This window comes from Talpa occidentalis, unplaced genomic scaffold, assembly GCF_014898055.3.
Source record: "Talpa occidentalis isolate TD23 unplaced genomic scaffold, MPIMG_talOcc4v2.1 talOcc4.4, whole genome shotgun sequence".
Classification (NCBI taxonomy): Eukaryota; Metazoa; Chordata; class Mammalia; order Eulipotyphla; family Talpidae; genus Talpa; species Talpa occidentalis.
In genome coordinates this window covers 110,524,041-110,545,348 of record NW_023604295.1, presented here as the reverse complement: position 1 = coordinate 110,545,348, position 21,308 = coordinate 110,524,041, and the positions used below count along the sequence as shown (strand labels likewise).

General features: G+C 36.5%; 1 protein-coding gene across 1 annotated transcript; it reads right to left on the bottom strand.

Annotated features, from left to right (window-relative positions):
• Positions 1-20,036: 20,036 nt before the first annotated feature.
• On the bottom strand, positions 20,037-20,817 carry LOC119257794 (proteasome subunit alpha type-7-like). Its single transcript, XM_037526023.2, is given in 2 exon segments — positions 20,037-20,392; positions 20,395-20,817. Coding segments are annotated over 2 exon segments (747 nt in total). The 3' UTR covers positions 20,037-20,068.
• Between the last annotated feature and the right edge of the window lie 491 nt (positions 20,818-21,308).

Here is a 21,308-nt window from a genome sequence, read left to right as displayed (position 1 = left end):
GACTACATGAATAAAAAAAAAAAAAAACTACAGACCAATACCTTTGATGAGTATTTTTGCAAAAATAAACAAAATATTAGCAAAAAATTCAACATGCTAAAAGTGGAATTTATTCCTGGAATGAAAGCAAAGTTTAATATAGGAAATTCAATCAATGCAATATAACACATTAACAGAATTAAGGATAAAAATCACATTATATTTTCAATTGTTACACAAAAATTATTTAACAAAATTCAATACTCTTTTGAGATAGAAATAATCAACAAACTAGGTGGGAGGAAATCCACTTAATGAAAGCCACATACAAAAAATCCACTTACAAAAATTCATTATATGATCTGTTTGTTATAGGTTCATTTCATGGGATCAGGAATAAAAGGACTGAGGTAGAAGTGGTTATTCTTATAATCACTTTCAGTGACCCAGTTGGAAAATGTATGTTTTCTGTCTCTCCATCAGGCTGTGTTGGATTATATGTATTATTTCTGGAATGGAAAGCATATATCATGTGACAGAGTACAGATTTCACTAAACTCAACTGCTACCACGTAGTTGTTTGAGGCTTATCACGCAGTAGTTCATGGGGGCAGTGGAAGGAATTACTATACTGACTGAGTATTTGACAGTCATAGGAAGATATTGTTGCTTCTATATAATGAGGGCAAGAAAAAGTATGTCTGGAACTCAAGGGATTCACTGGAGATGCCTGTTGGTTCTCAATGCCAGTTATAATCATGCATGAATAGCTGCACTAACCAATCCTGACAAAGGACTAAATGAGAGTCTGGGTTGTCTCATTGGCAACCTATAGCAGCTGAGAGGAATGTAGAAGGCCAGGTATAGGAAACTGATGAATACTACCGATCTGGAGATTAGCTGTATCTGTAGGGACTATAGATGGTCCCACTGATCATTTGTTGTGTATATTTTCTCCTTTGCCCACAACTTTGAAAAATTCCTAACAGGAGAAAGTGAACTCAACATGGGATATGAGTGCATCTGAGATGTACAAAGGATGAATTGTAGCTGATGTCTTTGCTCCCCAACTCACACAAATAGGAATTTGTAAATACATACCTCAGCTTTCTTATTTTGGGGTGGAGAAGCCTGGAAACATTATTTTCATCCAGAGGTCATCACTGGACCTGAGAATTAACTGCTCATAGTGACAGATTACTAACACCATCTATTGTCTTCATTACTTCTCTTGGAATTGCTTCTTCCCAAATAAACTAGAACTCAATTCTGGTTCATAGTTGGCTTTTGGAGGAACATAAGTTAGACATATTTTTTTTAATAATAAATTTTATTTTTATATTCCCCATACAATTGCAACCCCCTTATTTTGACCCCAATACCTCCCCTCCCGCCCCCTAACCCCCATAGAGTGTCTCTGGTTCATAGTTGTTTGTTGATTTTGATTTTCACTTTCTTATAGTTATTCATTTTCCTGGTCCCTTATTTAAGTTTTCTATATTCCTGCTATGAGTGAGACCATCCGGTATTTTTCTTTTTCTTTCTGGCTTATTTCGCTGAGCATGATCCCTTCCAGCGCCATCCATGTTGCTGCAAATTGCATGTGTTTATCTTTTTTGAATGCTGAGTAATATTCCATGGTATATATGTACCACATCTTCTTGATCCAGTCATCTATTTTTGGGCATTTGGGTTGTTTCCAAAGCTTAGCTATTGTAAATAGCGCTGCTATAAACATAGGGGTGCAGGTGCTCTTTGGAATTGATGTTTCTGTGTCCTTTGGGTAAATACCTAGGAGTGGAATTGCTGGATCATATGGAAGCTCTATGTTTAATAGGTCCAGAAATCTCCACACAGCTCTCCATAGTGGTTGGACCAGTTTGCACTCCCACCAACAGTGCAGAAGAGTTCCTTTTTCTCCACACCCTCGCCAACATTTGTTGTTGCTAGTTTTTTTAATATGTGCCATTCTCACTGGTGTAAGATGGTATCTCATGGTAGTTTTGATTTGCATTTCCCTGATTACCAGTGATGTTGAACATTTTTTCATATGCCTGTTGGCCATTTGCATTTCTTCTTCAGAGAAGTTTCTTTTTAGCTCTTCTGCCCATTTTTTGACTGGATTATTTTCTTTGTTGTTGTTGAGTCTCATCAGCTCTTTGTAGATTTTTGTGATCAGTCCTTTATCATTAGTGTTGTGTGCAAAAATGTTCTCCCAGTTGGTGGGGTTTCTCTTTGTTTTTGTTATTGTCTCTTTTGCTGTGCAGAAGCTCTTTAATTTGATGTAGTCCCAGCTGTTTATCTTTGCCTTCACTATCACTGCTTTGGGTGATGTGTCTGTAAAGATGTCTTTGATGTGAATATCACGTAGTGTTTCGCCTATATTTCCTTCTATGTATTTTATGGTTTCAGGTCTTATGAAGTTAGACATATTTTTAGCCCAGAAACCAAATCATGTACTCTTGGCACTCTGCTATTACCCAGTGTCTCAGGTGGAATAATTATCTTTAGGAATACCTGGTTATAACTATACAGAAGTACCTTAGGACTACCTGGTTATAACTCTAAAAAATATAGGTAAATGGGACTTAAGCACACCAGAGTTTGACAATCACTTTAGTATTTGGGTCTCACTTAATATTTACAAGGCTAAGGAGGATTCTCTTTATACATGTAATAATTACATACAACATTAAGTTGCTGAGTGAGATTTAGCACGGAATGATTTCCTACATTCTTATTTTATCTATGTATATCTGTGTGTTGCTTATGCTACATGTTTATGTTTACGTGTACATTTCAGTATTTCATAGTAAGTCAAGTATTCAACCAGCTGAAAACTTTCTCATCATAGAAAAATAAAATCCATGGAGCAGAGAAAATGGCTTGAAACTAAGCATTTAAATCCTTCATTCTCTATCTACCAGTAATTTCCCATGAGTCCCTGAAAGGCCAGTTAACCTCTTAGCGTCTGTACTTCCTTGTGTGTTAAATGGGACACATAATGCTTGTAATGTAAGGGCACTAAGCAGATGAATTATTTAATATTAGCTGATCTATAATCTGCCACACAATATTATTTTGAAGATGCCATACATTATTCATTGCTGAATGCACTTATCTTACATTATTAGAGCATGCAGACTCTCACAATTTTTTGATATTATACACAATAAGGTCCATGCTGCAGGATATTTTTAGCTAAAGTGAGTTAATTCTAGGTGACCCAGAGTGAAATGTTTCAGGGCTTTACAAAACAATAAACCTAACCTTCATGGAGAATGATAATATTATTATGTTTACTTGCAGACCATTAGACACTTGGCATTCAGGAATTTCATATCACAATTTGTATTCTTTATACACAACTTCAGAGGTTCATATTAGAAAGTAGACTGCAATTCTGTGGTGCCATGAATTTGAATTGTACACAATAAAAGGCTGATGTATGGGAACCGATCAAAGGAACACTCAGTGGAGTGGTCTGACTTCTCATATGGCTCATGTATGCCTATCTTTTCTTAGATATAGTAGCTGTTCTTAAGTGATAAAACTTTAGTATAGTTGTGAAAAAATGATTCTTCTGGGGGAAATAAACTATTGCTAGTGCTGAAACAGAAGAAGCCTAAGAAGTGCTTATTCTTAGTCAGAAAAGACATTTTCACTAAATTAAAGAGTAGAAAGTCAAATTTGGTAGATTTAAATCCATGACACCAAATCCATTAACAAATAAGTAAATCCATGATACAAGGTGTCTACCAAATGGGTACATGGAAATCAAAAAATCATTTACTTATATGATGTTAGCAAGAGTCCCTCAGAAAATAAAAATTTGCTTTCATTTTTTCCCAGCTTTATTCTTTTTATCAGAAGTTGCTTTACAGGGTCAGGAAAGGAGTGAAATTTAATTTTTTAAAATCTGGGTCTAAACAATTTCAGAAATTTTTAAAATAACAATTCCTAATATTGTATGAAGCTAACATAAACTTGATATCAATTTAAAAGGTAAAAAATATGGTTTTGTATAAGTTTTTAATTTTATCCTCAAGCCAGTTAGCAGATCAATCACTAGTCACTGTGAGCACAGGAGTGAAGGAAAACTGCTCCCACCACATACCTCCAATGATTACTGTAGAATATACCAAAACCTCAACTACTGAAACTAGTCACAAATGAAAAACTTCCCAAAGTGAACAATTCCCAATAAAATATATGAATAATTATTGAGCTAGAGAGTGTTGATTTTAGGTTTCATTGATGATCAATATAAAAGATTCTTACATTTCCTTTTGCAGATGTCTGGATTAGTTTAAGCTAAGAATTATAAGGCAAAATGTATAAAATTGATCCATTTGCAAGTAGTTTTCCTGTTTGAAACTTGATGTTTTCAATTCTCATAATTGTGGCTGCAATAATGACTGCTAATCCTCAACTTCATTGGATATAAAGAACTGACTACATAAACTCTATAAAGTTAAATTTACAAAATGCATTTGAACACATAAAATCACTTTTCTCCATCATCATAACTTGGGTGTCTTATAAAAGTTAGCCCATATAAAGTTAGTTGCTTTGATTAATGACAACTAACATACTGATATCTATTTAAATATCTTTGTGGTTACTTCATCAATTTTTAACACCATACATCTATTTTTCCCTTACATTTTGAGACAGTCTATATATTTTGTGAATAATCTGCACTCCAAAGACCTCATCTGTAAGTCTACACAGCAGCAATTTTTGACAAACTTTTAAATTGTTTTTTCTATTTTAATCATATCAATTGGTATATTTGTTTTCTATATTTTCTTTACTCCATTTTTGTAATGTTAATTTTACTAAAAAGTATCCTTTCCAGATTTAAAAAATATAAGAAATTTTATTTGGCTATAATAAAATATACCATATACCATTTCCTTGTTAAACTTTTCCTCATGTTAGGAAGGAAAAAGAAAGGAAAAAACAGTATTAGTAGCAAAAAGCAATGGTGTAATAAAAGAGACCCACTGTGGGAGAAAGTAATATAAAATGCTGCTTTACTACTGCTTCCTAGAGACTTCTTTTCTTAAAAGGAGTTACTACTTAAGTTACTACTTAAGTTACTACTTAAGAAATTTCTTAAGTTACTACTTAAGAAATGAATGTAAATAAGCAAGTTAAAGGATGGGCTTTTGAAGGGTTCGGTAGGTCTTTGTCAATCAAGTTTTTTGAGCTATAAAAATTATTAATATCAACTTTACATAAGTTTTGGTATGGCAATTAAGTAATACTCTACAGTTCTCTGAAATGTAATCTTACATAAATATAAACTATTATTATTACTTTATATCTTGCATATGTTCCCACCCTGAATCAAACACTTCGAGCAAATTTCCATTTTTAAATTATGTCCTATTGGATCAAAATAGTCAGAAGAGAGTCCTTTCTTTGCTTCTGGGAGGGTAATCTGAAAGTTGTCCAGAAGGACACTAAATTCAGCGAGTTCCATGATATGGTATAAAACTGAAACACCTTTTCTATATCAGAGAGCAGTTCAGAACACACCAGAAGGGACACTGAGGAGATTCATGTTTCATTACAAGACAGAACTGCATAAACACTATGGCCTGGGGCAGTGAGGCTGCCAGAAAAATTGCAGTGCTACTGTTCTTCTAAAGGTGCTAAGTAGGGGAGAGCTAAGCAATGTGGAGGCAGAGACCATTGAACGAGTAAAAACAAATGTAGAGGTGCTGGGGTACTTTCAGCTGGCCAAGTACACAATGAAAAGGAACAAGTAAAGTGCCTTGGGCTGCATTCCCTCTCTCATACACCTTGGAATTGGTACTGACCTCATGGAGCTTACTCATAGTACGCAGACTGCAGACTCAGACCTGAAACCTAGAGGGAGAAATACCAGTCACAAACATGAGCCAGCCATCCCTTCAACACATTCCCACTGTCACTGGAGGTCTCCAAGCCCTTCCTCCACCCCCTAATGGAGGACCTGTCAGAACAGTTAGAACAGGACCTGTTAGAACAGTTCTCCTAATCTACAGAAGCTGGGAAAGTTCAAAATAATTGAAGTAGAAAAAACTACAGTGCCACCTACTGGAAAAGTAGAACTTATGCATAGCTCTACAGTGCAAGTCACTGCAACAGATTTAAAAAGTTCAAGAAATCCAAAGCAGCAAAATGGCCAAACAAAAAAATATAATAGGTGGCACTTTGAGACCTCAAGGTAATATGTCACCACAAGGAGCAAACAACTCTCCAGAATCAAAACACAAAGGCATAGATTTTATCTATAAGAGTTCAAAATTGCCATGATGAGGAAATTCAAAGAAATGGAAGAAAAAGAAAAGCAAGTTAAAGTGATATGAAAGAACTCTGAAAAGTTAGAGATAACAAAATCATAAAAACAAATGAATATAATGAGAAATAAAATTAATGAAATAAAATAGAAATTGAAGTTTCAAATAAGACAATAATGGATTTGCAGTATGTGCAAAGATTAACAGAGGATCTTTTAGGATCTTTTTTAAAGTCTGAAGAAAGCTATGAAAGCAGAATAGACCAAATGGAGTATTGCATTAGTGATTTTTGAAGATAATAATGCAAAAAGGATGCAAATAGAAAAGAAAGGGAAATTTGGGAACAAAAATGAAGAAACACTTCAAGAATTATCCAACTCCACTAGGAAAGGAAGCAAAAAGACAACAGATACTCCAAGAGAGAGGCAAGACAGATATTGGGGATGCCTCAAATAGGAGCCACCACCCTCCTAACTCATCCATATTAATATACAGACCTTTCCTAGCCCCTCCCCCACCCTGCCGACTCAGTAACTACAAAATGGATCCAGTTCATACAAAAACCAGCAAAGGCCAAAATAAAATTAAACAAATCCACAGTACCACCTAAAGGAAAAGGAAAATAGTTTAACCCCTTAAGATAGTGCTGAAAATATTAAAAATAATTTTAAAAATTAGGAAACCTCAAATAGCAAAACAGATATAGAGACTATAGCACATGGAAATAAAGGACCTCAAGAGAATGTAACATCACAAGGTAACAATAATTTTACAGAATCAAAACAGATAAAGATCTAAGACTGTAACACTCTATCACATAGAGTCCAGAACTACTATAATAAAGAAATTCAGGAGATAGAGGAAAACTCAGAAGGTTAGCCAAAGAAATATAAGAGAATTCAAAAAAGCTAATCAAAGAAATACAGCAAATTTCAGAAAAACAAATTAATGAGCTCAGAAATAAAATCAATGAGCAGAAGACAGAAATTTAAGTGTTAAATAAGAATGTAATAGAAATCCAGTAGGTAAAGAACACAAGAAATGAGATCAAGAACCCTGGAGAATGAAGACATGACCTACCAGAATCTTGAAGAAACAGCAAAAATAGTACTTATGGGAAGTATATAGCAATAGATTCACATTGAGAAACACAAAAGGGCTCAAATAAATAATCTAATAATATGCTTTAAGGAACTGGAAAAGAAGAACAAAGAAAAACAAAAGTCAGTAGAAAGAAGGAAATATATAATAAAACTTGGAGCAAAAATAAATAAAACAGAAATAAAAAATTACTACCCATTTCATTTGAAAAAATAAAAAAAATAGACAAAATAACAAAACCAAAAAATGGAGAAAACTAACAAATTGAATGAGACGTGAAAGAGGAAATACTACAACAGACATTTCAGAAGTACAGTGATTATAAGAGATTACTACGAAAATCGAAGTGCCAATACACTGAATTGAATAACCTAGAAGAAATGGATAATTTTTTAAAAAGATTTATTTATTTATTTATACAAGCACTGGGTACAGTCAGAATCGCGAGAGGGTGAGAAAATTCACCAGAGCCAGAGCGGGGAGCAGAACAGGTAGACTGATGAAGTACACTGCTGAGGGGAGCAGCGGGCCGTAGGAGAGGTCTGCGTGCCATGTGGGACTCTCGCCTGGTGGCCGGGGATCGAACTGGTGCTGCAGAGACTGCCAGCAGCTTTGCAAACCAGCGTTCAACCGCTGCGCCACCGGGGAGGCCCTATTTTATTTTTTTTGAAGATTTATTTACTTATTTATTAAATGGATAAAGTTTCTAAAATATACAAACTTCTCTATTTTTTTTGAAGATTTATTTACTTATTTATTAAATGGATAAAGTTTCTAAAATATACAAACTTCTAAGACTAAAATAAGGATGAAGTATAAAACTTAAACAGATTATTTACAATTACCAGCATGGATATTAGACAAGTAATAAAATCCTCCAAGAAACAAAAGCCAGAACCAGATAGTTTCACTAGTGAGTTCTATTAAACCTTCAAAGACAAATTAATGCCTCTCCTTCTCATACTTCCAAAATACTGAGGAAGAGGGGATGCTTCCAAACACATTTTAGGAGGCCAACATTACTTTGATATTTAATGCAGACAAGGACATCATATATAAAAGAAAACTACAGGCCAATACCCCTGACGAACATAAATGCAAAAATTCTCAATGAAATCTTAGCAAACTGAATTCAACAATGCATTAAAAAGATCACACATCTTGATCATATGGAATTTATTCTGGAATCACAAGAATGGTTCAAATTGTGAAAATCAATCAATGTAAATCACTACATCAGTGTAAGAAAAGATAAACATCATATGATCACATTAAGAGATGCAGAGTAAGTATTTTGTAAGATTCAACATCTGTTTGTGATTTCAAGAACCTTCAAAAAATGGGGATAGAAGGAATACCTCAACATAATTAAGGCAAGCTCACTGCTAACATGATATTCAATGGTGAAAAACTGAAAGTTTTTCCTCGAAGATTAGGTTCAATACAAAGATATTCACTTTCAACACTATTGTTGAGTATAGTATTGGAAGTCCTGCGCAGAGCAATTAGCCATCAGAAAGATATAAAATGAATTCAAACTGGGAAAGAAGCAAAACTATCACTAGAAGAGGAAAAATTAACATTGTTAAAACAGTTATATTACCTGAAGCAATATACAGATTCAATACAATCCCTGTCAAAATTTTAATGGGATTATTTAAACAAATAGAACAAACATTACTGAAATTAATTAGCTAAAGCAATCCTGACAAAAAAGATGAATAATGGTATACTCCCAGACTTCAAACTATATAGCAAAACTATTGAAATCAAAAACAGTATGGTATTTGACTAAAACTAGACACACAGACCATTGGAATAGAATTGAGAGCCCAGAAATAAACCCATACTTATACGATCAGGTAATCTAAGACAAAGAAGCCAGTAATATTTATTGGAGAAAGGGAAGTGTCTTCAACAAAACAGTGTTGGGCAACCTGGACAGTTATATGCCAAAGAATGAAACTAGACCACTATCTCACACCATATACATAAAATGACTTAAAATGGTTAAAAAACATGGAATTAGGACCTGAAACCCTAAAATAAATAGAAGAAAACAATGGCAAAACACCTCAAAACATTGACTTCATGCATGTCTTTGTTGACGTCACCCAACAGCAATGGAAACAAAAGCAAAAATAAATGAATGGGACTATTTCAAACTTAAAAGCTGCTGCACAGCAGAAGAAACTATCACTGAAATGAAAAGATACTTTATTGAATGGGAGAAAATATTTCACATTATACATCTAAGAAGGGGCTAATACACAATATCTACAAAAATCTATACAACTCAATAACCCAAAAACCATAATCATATACTGAGCAGAAGAGCTAAATAGATAATTCTCCAAAGAAGACATTTAGATGGCCAACAGGCACATGAAAAAAAATGCTCATCATCACTTATCATCAAGGAAATGAAAATCAAAACTATCAGGAGATACTACTGCATACATCTGAGTAGGGCCCATATCAAAAATGTCACAAGAAACAAGTGTTGGCAAGGGTATAGAGAAAAAGGAAAACTTTATACTCTTGGTTAGAATGTGGACTGGTTCAGCCCCTATGGAAAACAGTATTTATGTTTCTCAAAACAGTAAAAATAGATCTACTGTACACTTTAGCAATTCTACTCTTAGGTATCTACTCAAAGAACGTAAAACACTAACTCAAAGGGATATATGCACTTCTATGTTCACTGCAGCAATATTTATACTTGCCAACTTAAAAAAACAATCTAAGTGGGCCTCCCCAGTGGCGCAGCGGTTGAGCGCTGGGTTGCGAAGCTGCCCGCAGCCTCTGCAGCGCCGGTTTGATGCCCGGCTGTTCCCCGGCCACCAGAGGAGGGTCTCACATGGCGCGCAGAACTCTCCTGCCGCCCGCTGCTCCCCTCAGCAGTGTACTTCGGTCCTTCTGCCTGCTCTGCTCCCCGCCCTGGCTCTGGTGAATTCTCTCACCCTCCCGCGCTTCTGACTGTACCCAGTGCATGTATAAATAAATACATCTTTAAAAAAAGAACCAATCTAAGTATGCAAGGACCAATGAGTGGATTAAGAAGCCATGGTAAATACACAAAATGTCATAAGAAAATACCACACACTTAAAAGAAAAGATGAACTCTTGCTATTTTGGAATATCATGGATGGAACTCAAAGGGACTGTGCTAAGCAATGACTGAGGAGAAAGACAAATAATGGATGGTGTCACTCACATGTGGGATATTATAGAGGAACAAAACATGTGGGCTAAGGAGTCACACACAACAAAACCAAAACCAAACCCTAGAAATATGACTCTAAAATTCATGCTACCAGAGCAAGAGGTAAAGAGTGGAGAACAATGTGTGGAAGGGGCTAATGCACACTAGTGGAAAACCATGAGAACCTTGCTGTGGGTGCAGTTTGGTCTGAAGAGGTATGACCTATGGCTCTCAACATATACAGTATGATAAACCACTATTATTGTAAATAAATAAATTAAAAAAATATCCTTTATTTTATGTTGAGGAATGTAACTAAAAACTATACAAGTTACTTATGACAGGTTGTCACTGGTCATGAGCATCCATGAAAACATGAGCTTGTAAGGTCAGTTAATATACCCAATATTATTGCTGATAAGGAGCTGTAATGAATATTTGGTCTTCTGGGCTAATTTTTAAAGAAAACTTCAGAAAAATTTAAGTTTGGAATTATTACTGCCATTCTTCAAAGAATCAATATTAAATATGACAAGAGAAAGAGATATTTAAAAGATATGATATCTGGATAGGAAACTTGTTCAAAAGGAAGACATGGCCTTCAGTCACTGACCTATCTTCTGTCTACTAACCTCTCTAAGGACCCTTTGCTATAGCCCTCCCCCATCACCTAAGCAATGTGTGTTTGTTCTATGGTAATGGTTAATGGAAAGCTTTGTTTCCCAAGTATTTTAAATGTTATTTTCCTAATATTTTATGAGTGTACACTGTATCAGTGGCCACATCTTACAGTAAAGATAATTAATACATTCTGAAAACCATAATTTTAGACATTCCACAATGTCTGTAACTTCCTTTCTGCAGATACAATCAGTTCTGTGGGTAGCAAATAGTGTTTTGGTCATTAAGAGTATGAGAACCAAAAGAAAAAAAAGCGTGCTTAATTGAAGCCCAAGGTGTTAAGCCCATCAAAATATCATTCTGAAGCTCATTAAAATATCTAGAAAAATTTATTTCTCCAGAGGAAAATAACCAAATGAAATGCCCATTCTCCACACTATCCTGGGCATCTATTCGGGTAACCACAGATTGATTGCACAAGAAGGGGAAGTGCTAACAGTCCTGTAGAACTTTGTTGGTTAATCTGCATATCAGATGCCAAAAACTAGGAATGTTACATTAAAAATCAACTTCATGAATTTTATAAATTCATTTTAGAGAGTGTTTATGACAGGAAGCACCATCTCATGAATGTAAAGTATTTAGATAGGCAGAGGCAACAGAAACAATAATGACTGTGCTTAGAGGTGCAGATATAATTTTCTCATATATTCCTTTTTCTCATTGCCCAACCTCATTTTTTAAGATAAAATGACCCACAAGTCTGGGTAAAAACCAAGAAAATCAGGCAAAAAACTAAATAATGACTTACCCAAGTAGCCATACAGAGTTACAACTCACTCAGGAGAGTAACATATATTAATTTTTTCACCAATCACCCTGAACATTGGAGTTTTACATTCTTTCACTGCTGCAGGGAATATTTTGATTACTTTTTTCTGCATTTCAGCTGGAATACACTAAGACTCAGAGATATAAAATGACTTTCCTTTCTCACCATTCAGCACAGAGCTGGGTCCCAAACCCAGGTAGGTTAGTTCCCAAACCCATGCTTTCCCTGCCTTCAGCAATACCTATGTTGTGGAGGGGTATGACCCACTCATATCAAGCCACAGAAAGGAACACAAAGAGAAAAGACTGTGAGTTCCTCACTCTGACGACATATTTGACTATCAGTAGCCTGTTTTGAAGCAACCCCGAAACTAGCTTGAAGCATTCTTACAGGCTTTATATAGTGATATACCAACATGAAAAATGCTGTTACATATATCTGTAAAAAATGTATTGATTTCATCTGAAAGAATGCTTCAATTCCCATGTCACTTGTTGCTGACATATGCACCCCAGTGTGGATAAAGATTCTTTAGACTCCTTTGGTACCGGCTGTTCACTTCAAAGTGTACAGAAACCTTGTAACTCTCCCTTTCTCATGCAGCCACCTCTTGTATTTTTTATTTATTAAAATGCTTAAAATAGAGTATTCAAAAGAATCCCCCTCCTGCCCATGTTTGGAAACTTTGCTGAGTGTTCTCTGAACTTGGAATTTAGACTTTCGGAGACAGTTTCCAGGAGTATCATTGTTCTTTCATGCATTTTTCTAAAAGGTGTACAAATTGGTCCTCAAACACTCAACCAAAAGAATGAAGAGGTTTTCTAGGTGACTCCTTCAGCCCATTCCAAATTATTTTTTAGGGGAAGACATAATTCTTCTTTTCCTTGTAATAAATGCCAGCTATTGAATCATTGTTTCTAAACCATGATTAGAGCTGTCCCAAGAGCCTCATGCCAGGTTCTTTTGGTTTTCTACATTAGCATAGAGTTACATGGTTTCTTTTCTCCAAGAAAAAGTCCTGAGATAACTCTACTGTCAAAAAAATATGTTTTTCCCTAAGTGGGAGGTCAACGCCATCTCCACATCCCCGGCCGGGAAAAAGAAATGAGATGCCAAGTATGACGCCCACTAATCATCTGCCTTTCAGAGCTTGATTGGGTAATTTTCTCCAAGGATGAAGAAGCTGACAGAAATGCTTTCAAGATGGAAAGGGAGCTTGTAAACCTGCCTGACTTATTATTTTCTGCCTGAGAGCAATAAACATCTGTTTTCTTGATAAAGTAACCAGGTTCATATTTGAGGGGAACAAGGCTATTTAGTTGACCTCCAATTATTGATTCTTCTTAAGAACATTACCCTGAGGGCTCTATGCAGTGAAACAGTGAACATTACCCCAAGTCCTCTTGATTTCCTTATATAGTCCAAACTCCATGCTATGAGATATTTTTTTTTCATGCTATAAAAGGTTGGCAACTTTGGTGAGCAGAGAAAGTGGGTAATAGCCATTCACTTTGATTAAGATATTGAAATAGATCAAAGTTGAAGAAATATAATCTTTCTCACATAGGAAAAAGTTCCACTCTTGAATAGCCAGTCATTACTTTGGACTTAAATAATCAAATAGATCTAGAGATGGAATTCCTTTATCTCACCCCCACCCCGACACACACTCTGTGTGTGTGTGTTGTGTGTGTGTGTGTGTGTGTGTGTGAGAGAGAGAGAGAGAGAGAGAGAGAGACAGAGAGACAGAGAGTCAGAGATACAGAGAGAGAAAGAGACAGAGAGAGAGACAGAGAGACAGAGATATCTGAGTCTTATTACCAAGCTTACAATACTTAGCTTCTTGGTCTGGACTAACAAAAGTTTATTCTGTAACCTAGCATATGAAAACTATAACCAAAAAACTATCCTCTTATTCATTCACGTATTCAGCAAAACTTTTGGGTATATTTATGTGTCACACATTCTTTTAGGTACTTAAAACATGAGGAAACAAAAGACAATAATTTCTGTCTTCCTAGAAAATTATATTTCAGGCAACAAGAGGGGGCATGAACAGTGTAATGAAAATTAGAAAAGTCAGAATAAGGTAATATGTAAAAGCCCATTGCAATTCTTAAAAGCATGATCAGGGTAAGACTTACTGAAAAGGTGACATCTGAGTGAAAGCTTGACAGAGATGAGAAAGCTATCCATACATATGCTCAATGAAGAACATTCTATGGTGAAGGAAAGCCAGTAGAAGGATTAGAAGGCAAGATAATGCCTAGGAAGTTTAGAGAACATCAAGAAATCCAAAATGCCTGGAGAGGAATGATGGAACAGGAAGGAAGATGAATATAATTTTGGAGAAATAATATTAGAGAGCAAGAAGGAGGATGGATTATACAGACCCTTTTGAGTGTAGGTAAGGGTTTTGGCTCGCACTCAAGTTAAATGAAGTATTCTACAGGCTATTAAGCAATGAAGTCATAATCTGACTTGCATCCTATAAGGATCACTCTACTTGCTTTGTTGAAGGATACTGTGGATGTAGGGTAACAAGAAGGGTAACAATGAAGGAGTTGTTTCAGAGGACCATTGGAGAGCACCAAACAAGAAGCTCAGTGAAGGGTGGTAGAAGTAGAAGTGGTGAGAAGTCTGGGACTCTGAATATATTTTGAGGAGTCAATAGGATTTCATGTTATGTTGGATGTGGTTTAAAAATGGAACCAGCATAGTCTCTAGGCCCCAGGTGTACCTCGTAGATTTTTGATAATTATAGTCTATAATCTCATTGATGAAACAACTTAACCTTGTCCTAATGACCCTGTTTTATAACTTGTTATAGGAAAACATGATACAGAAAGACACATTGAGTCCCAATTCACAGATCTTTCTGGAATTCAAAGACCCACTGCACATGAACTACATGAAGAAGTCTACAAGACCAGCTATATTCATAAGTTCTTTTGTTCTCTACTGTAAGACATCTTTTTAAATAATCGACAATAGTTTTGATAACAGTAAGTTCTGGGATAACAGTATAATAAAATGAGCAGGCGAGGTTAACTGATAGGAAGAGTCCCATCAGGCAAAGATAGGTAGACAAAGGGTAATCTGGGTTGTGCTTTACAACTATTGGTTAACAATTAGACAATAACACTTAAAAGAATTTCCTATTCCAAAGATGGATATTTATTTATTTTTACCCAGAGGGGTGCTAAAATCAAAATTTATTTGGATTCCCAGTTGACTCTAAAGACATAGTAGATGGGAATATAAGCAGCATTAGAATAGATAATATGTCAGGCAGGGCTCATCTCTGGCATCAACCACTTTCCTCTGCAGTCATCCTGATCTACTCATGAGTCCAAATGATGTACTGAGGAAAGTAAGGAATGGGATTGGACACTTGGGTTGGGAGCAGAGCTAAGCTATCAATCAGAAGGAGCACAAGAACATTTTATCTTGGCTCCTACCTTCCGTCTTACTTCCTCTGACTCCATTTATTCATCTTGTCATTGTCTTACCAGAGGATTACATCAACTTATCACCTTTAAAATTTGTTGTAAATCATCAATTTTGGAGAATGTGCATCACTTTTGGAGAGATCATACTTCTTTAAAATAATCTCCTTATATGTCTGTTTGTTGAATGCAGGTTTCCCAGAGGTCTAATAAATTTCATTCCAAGACCTAGTTTCCAGACCTTATTGAGCAAATCATCTTAAAAGTGTTGGCATATCACTTTGTTGGAGGTTCTAGAGAAAAGAAAAGCCTTCTTGACTCACAAAAATACTTCCTTACTTTTGGAATCCAAACCCTATAACATGACTACGGGAAAGAGAAATTGTTCTCAAACTCTGCCATATCCAAAACTCCTTAGACTGCTTTCTCATCCAGATATTTTACTAAAGAGTGCATGAAGACTATGTCTCAGATCTGGTGATATTTATTTAACATGTGCTATAATCTCAGCTGACACTTCCTAATGAGTTTATTGCTGTTGTGGAGTTAAAGCTCCCACACTCAGTAAGCATAAACTGGAGTGTCAAAAATGAAATACTCAGTCCTGCTGCTAAAATGGCTTGTATTGATTCTGTGGCAATCTAACTGCTGGAGTCTGGTGCCAGTCCTCTAATTTGTGCCCTGAACTGTATGGCCTCACTTGATTTAGATGTCAGAAAAAGGCAGCACTTCAGTTTGAAAAATAAAACTGAAACATTCTAAAGATTGGTCTGGATATCTTCACCTTGCATTGTAAAAATCATTGTTCTCACATAAACTAGGAGATAAATAATATTCCCATAGACTTTTTTGAGTGTGTTTTATCAAAGGAAATGTCCTCAGAGTCAAAACTTGCTGTGTTTTGTACTTTATCTGTACAGCAAATTCCATTTAGAGAAATTTAATGCCAAAGCTGTAAGCTCTGCATTCCTAGAGAATGACTAGAGCATTGTCTTTGAATATGAAGTAAACACACACTCAGAGTGTTTGCATGAAACTTTCAATGGCCAAGACATGCTCACTATTCCTAGGAGTCAAAAAGACTCAGATCTTGAATATGCTGACCATAGCATATTCAGAGGCATATTCTCTGCTCAGAGAAATAACCTACCATTTCCAAAAGAGTCAAAGATGGTGGTTGAAGAACTAGCAGTGTGGATGTCGGCCAAATTTCTACTTATTGCTGGCAAAACACAAGAAAAGCTAATGATCGCCTTCAAACTTGAAGTGAACAATTTAAATACTTAAAGTTATGATCTAGACTTTAGGCACTTTTAAGAGCTAGAGCAAATTTAAAGATCAAGTACACTTTATAACAGTAGAAGAAAATTTTTTTTAAAAAGTGAGGTGATCTGTTCAAGTTACAGAGTTTGCCAAAAGATATGAAAAGCATTAGAATCCAAACCATATTCCCCCAAATTATTTCTCTGGTAGGCTGACTTTTTGCTAGAAGTGAGATTTACATTAATCTTATAATTTCCAAGGGAAGGGTCTTCACTTCCTTTCTGCTGAAGTTTGATATTACAGAGACAACCTTGATATTCTGAAAAAGTCATTAACAAAATAACTTCAGATTTCATGTCCTTAGAAAGCAATCTCTTCCAGTTTTTCAATCTACAGAATTTATTTAGCTTTTGCTAAGGCATGTGCTATTTGGATGACTGTTCTTCACTGAAATATTTTATCATATATAGTGGCATATAAATGCATTGTGTTACCGTCTTTTTTTATTGAGGTAACATTGATTTACAAAACTATATATGATTTAGGGGAATATTTTCACACCTCCTCAGAAGTGTATCATCACACCCCACCTACCACCAAAACACCCTTGTCACTTTTCTATAGACCACTAGACCCTCTCTCCTTGTTCCCCTGCCCCCTACAGTAGCCTCAATTCTGAAATCACAGTTCTAGAATTTGCTTTTGTTTAGTTTCATCAGTTCCTTGTCTTCCCCACATATTCCATATATGAGTTTAATTTTAATCCATGCTCTAGCTGTTGGAAAACATATCCAGAAAACCAGAGCTGCTACAATTTAGTGATCAATAGTAGATTTTTCTCAGAACTGAACAATAAGTATTAGAAATGAAGCTTCTTTGCTTAAAGCAATGGCTAATCAACTGGCTAAGTTATCAGAAATGCATTCTCTATGGTGAAATAAGTGGCTTTAAAATGGCTAAGCTAAAATATTTCAGAGATACTCCACACCTGTACAGGAATATTGTACAGGAAAAGGGTACAGGAATATTGCAGATTCTTCAAAATTTCCCTTAATAATAGCCCCTGGGGCTGCACTCCTAAATTGACCTGTGTCCAATCAATAGTCAGAGGATTAGACTCACAACATGTCAACTATAAGCTTGACTGCATCTCACTTCAGAATTCCTTCACTACTGTCATTAAATCTTTCATTTAGAGTATGGTAAGGACATCTGAACAAGAGACTATACTAGGATGACTGAAGTTCCTCATGTGCTCAGAAATGAAGGATTTTTTGAACTTGGGACTTTAGTGTTAAAACTGGAACAGATCTGAGCAAAATGGAACAGGTGACCACTCCATATACCCCACAATGCATTGAGTGTGATATACTTGCTTGCCAATAAATGATGACCTGAGTATAAAAAGTTGTTCTGAACATTTGTTTTAATTTTATAAATTATTGGACAACAAAGTTGTTATGGAAAACTCTGTAGTGTTCACCTATTCCTAATTGCTGGGGAATCAGTATTTTTTTAACTATAGATTTTATGGTTGAACTGGCTGAGATGTATATAGAACACATGGAGAGGAGTGGGAAAAAGATTTTTTTGGGGGGGTCATGTTAGTCTAGATATTTGTGTGTGTGTGTTTCACTAAATTTTGAGCATGGAATACTTAGTCCCACTGAATCACAGGACTTTTGCTTAAACTCAGTGCTATCAAATTATTATGGAAAAGATATCATGTTAAAACTGAAAGACAGCTGCATCTACTCTCCTTGCAAATTAAAATTCTAACAGTGAATTTCAATAAATTAGATGAATTTAGCTAATTGTCTCTACAGTTCATTACTGATGAGTCACATACATTGGCATATTTCTGGCAATTTCAGACACAAGGGTGTATCTTTAATGGGTACCTGCTGGGGCCAGACTTTATTTTCAGTCTCCTTTGCTAAGCAGATCATAACAATTCTTGGACAGACATCTTATTCTGGGACATCTTGTCCAACTATACTATGAAAAACAAAGTTAACACCTGAATCACTTATCTGATCTTTCTCTTTTTAATTTTAATAACTTCTTTCTTTTTTTTTTCTTTTTTGCTTTCTTTTTTTAAATTTTCTTTTCTTTTTTCATAGAGGTAACACTGGTTTACAACACTGTATAGATGGTATCACACCCCTCAGATGCATGTCACCACGCCTGCCACAAAAGCACCAAATCTTCTTCCTTTTAAGTATTGTATAATATATCCTTTATCATGAATTCAGCTTCACCATAAGGTCATAGTCTGAATTATGTACATGATCATCTAATTTTTTCAATCATTTGGGATTTAAAGAAGAAAAAAGCTATTCTGTGATTGTCAGAATTAGGCTCTTAGGATTTCTCATCTCAGAAAAAGCATGTAGGTTAAGAAATAAAATCAAGAATAAGTAGTCAGTGATTGAGTTGGAAAGCTTATTTTAAGATACAAATACCTGAGGCTATTAGAGATTTCTCACCCTGCAGAACAACAGTTTGACTACATTCTTAGTCTTGGTTTTCAGTGGCAAATCAGAGAAATAAACTCTGGCTTCTGCAGGACCAGAAAGTGGAAATTTAAAGTGACATGCAAAACGATAAATGGGAGGAAATTGACCCCACCACGCAGTTTCTGTTTCCCTCAACCTCCCAAATCCCGCAGCACAAGATGGAACTAGGACTATCCATTGCACAACTTTCTACCTCCTTTTCTATTTACACTACTCATGAGATTTATTTCCTCCTCCATCCCCATTAGTTGCCTGGGAAGTTCATTTTAACCAGATATTAATAGATTTTAAATATGGGATGAGACCTATCACTCCAGGTGACTTGCTTGGAACCCTTCGTCCAGATATGACCTTCTACATTTTGGATTTAACAAAAAAAACATTGAGCCACCCCATAAACATTTCAGAAAGATTATCTTATTCTTTATATTTGCGACTCCCTAAAACATACCAGGCCAAAAAATAAAAATAATAATAAAAAAAAAAGAATCCCCCATCAACTAAATAACTGCTTCTCATCAACTGAGTCTTTTCTCACTCTGGAGGACTTAGCTAAATTGAGAACCATATGTAAATACACTATCAGGTAGAAGCTCTGAGATCTAATTTAATAAAACTCAAATTTATTTTTGTGAATGAGCTGAGTTGAATAGTTCAGGGGTTACTTCAAGAATGCTTTCATTTTTTTTTTTTTTACGGTTACAAAAGATGGGTTTATTGTAGGACGTGCAGCCGTGACAGGGGTCCGGGTGGGACGGGAATGTCGCTCGCGATCAGCGTTCAGAGCCACAGCTGAGGACCTGCACTCACGAGGCTTTCTTTTGTTTTTTCTTTTCATTTTCTTCTTTCTCTTTTTCAATTTCAGCAACACACTTCTCAATCTCTTCAGGATTCAAAATCTTGAGCAGCTGATCCCGCCGCACCACAGCCAGCTCGATGTTCTTGCCTCCTGACTGGACCACTTCCAGGAGGGCCTTGATGACCAGTTTCACGGTCAGGTCGTCTGTTTCGATGGCCTCGTCAGTGTAATTCTTCTCAAGAAACTCCCGCACCGACTTGGCGCCCCTACCGATGGCATTGGCCTTCCAGGCGTGGTAGGTGCCCGAGGGATCAGTCTGATAGAGACGGGGGGGGTACCATCGAAGTCGAAGCCCACGATGAGGGCAGAGATGCCAAACGGCCGGCGCCCGTTGCTCTCCGTGTAGCGCTGCTTCAGGCTGGCGATGTAGCGGGTGATGTACTCCACGGTGACTGGGTCCTCCACAGTCAGCCGGTGGCTCTGGCACTCCACCCGGGCTCGGTTGATGACCATCCTGGCATCAGCAGTGAGGCCCGCAAAGGCCATGCAAACGTTGTCTTCCAGGGCACAGATCTTGCGCACCGTCCGCTCATCCTGTAGCTTGGCCACCCACTTCTTCTCTACCCTGAGGACGACGATGTCTCTTCCCCTCACGCCCACCGCGGTGGAGCCCTTCTTCACGGCCTCCTGCGCGTACCCCACTTGGAAGAGGTGGCCGTTGGGCGGGAAGATGGTGATTGCCCGGTTGTAGCTCATCGCCGCGGAGGCGCGCCCGCCCGAGCTCCCGCCGCCCTGCTTTCATTTTTTTAATTTGGTAAGATGTGTTTATTCAGGATTGATATCTAAAATATTTACAACTTACAATTATAACAGATTCAATCCTGCGTAAGCAAAGCTGCTCGCTTTAATTACCCAGCAGACTGCAGTGTGTTGGTCAGCAAATCAGTTCTGCCTCCTCTGTGAGGACTGTACTAGATCTGGGATACAGAAAACTTGACTCAGTTTTTATTCCATAATCTGATTCATCCTAACATGTTTGTTTTCCCATAGAGGAGTTAGAGAACACAGAGTCCTGTGGGGCTGTGGGTAGCTCCTATATTAGATGTCCCATAGACTGAGCTTTTATCTATAAACTGCCATGGATGACCTGGTTTCTTTTAGAGCGTCTGGGAGAGTGGAGATTGAAAATTTTCTTTTCAAAGTTCACTCAGTCTATTTTACAGATCCCACAAAAGTTAGATATTATG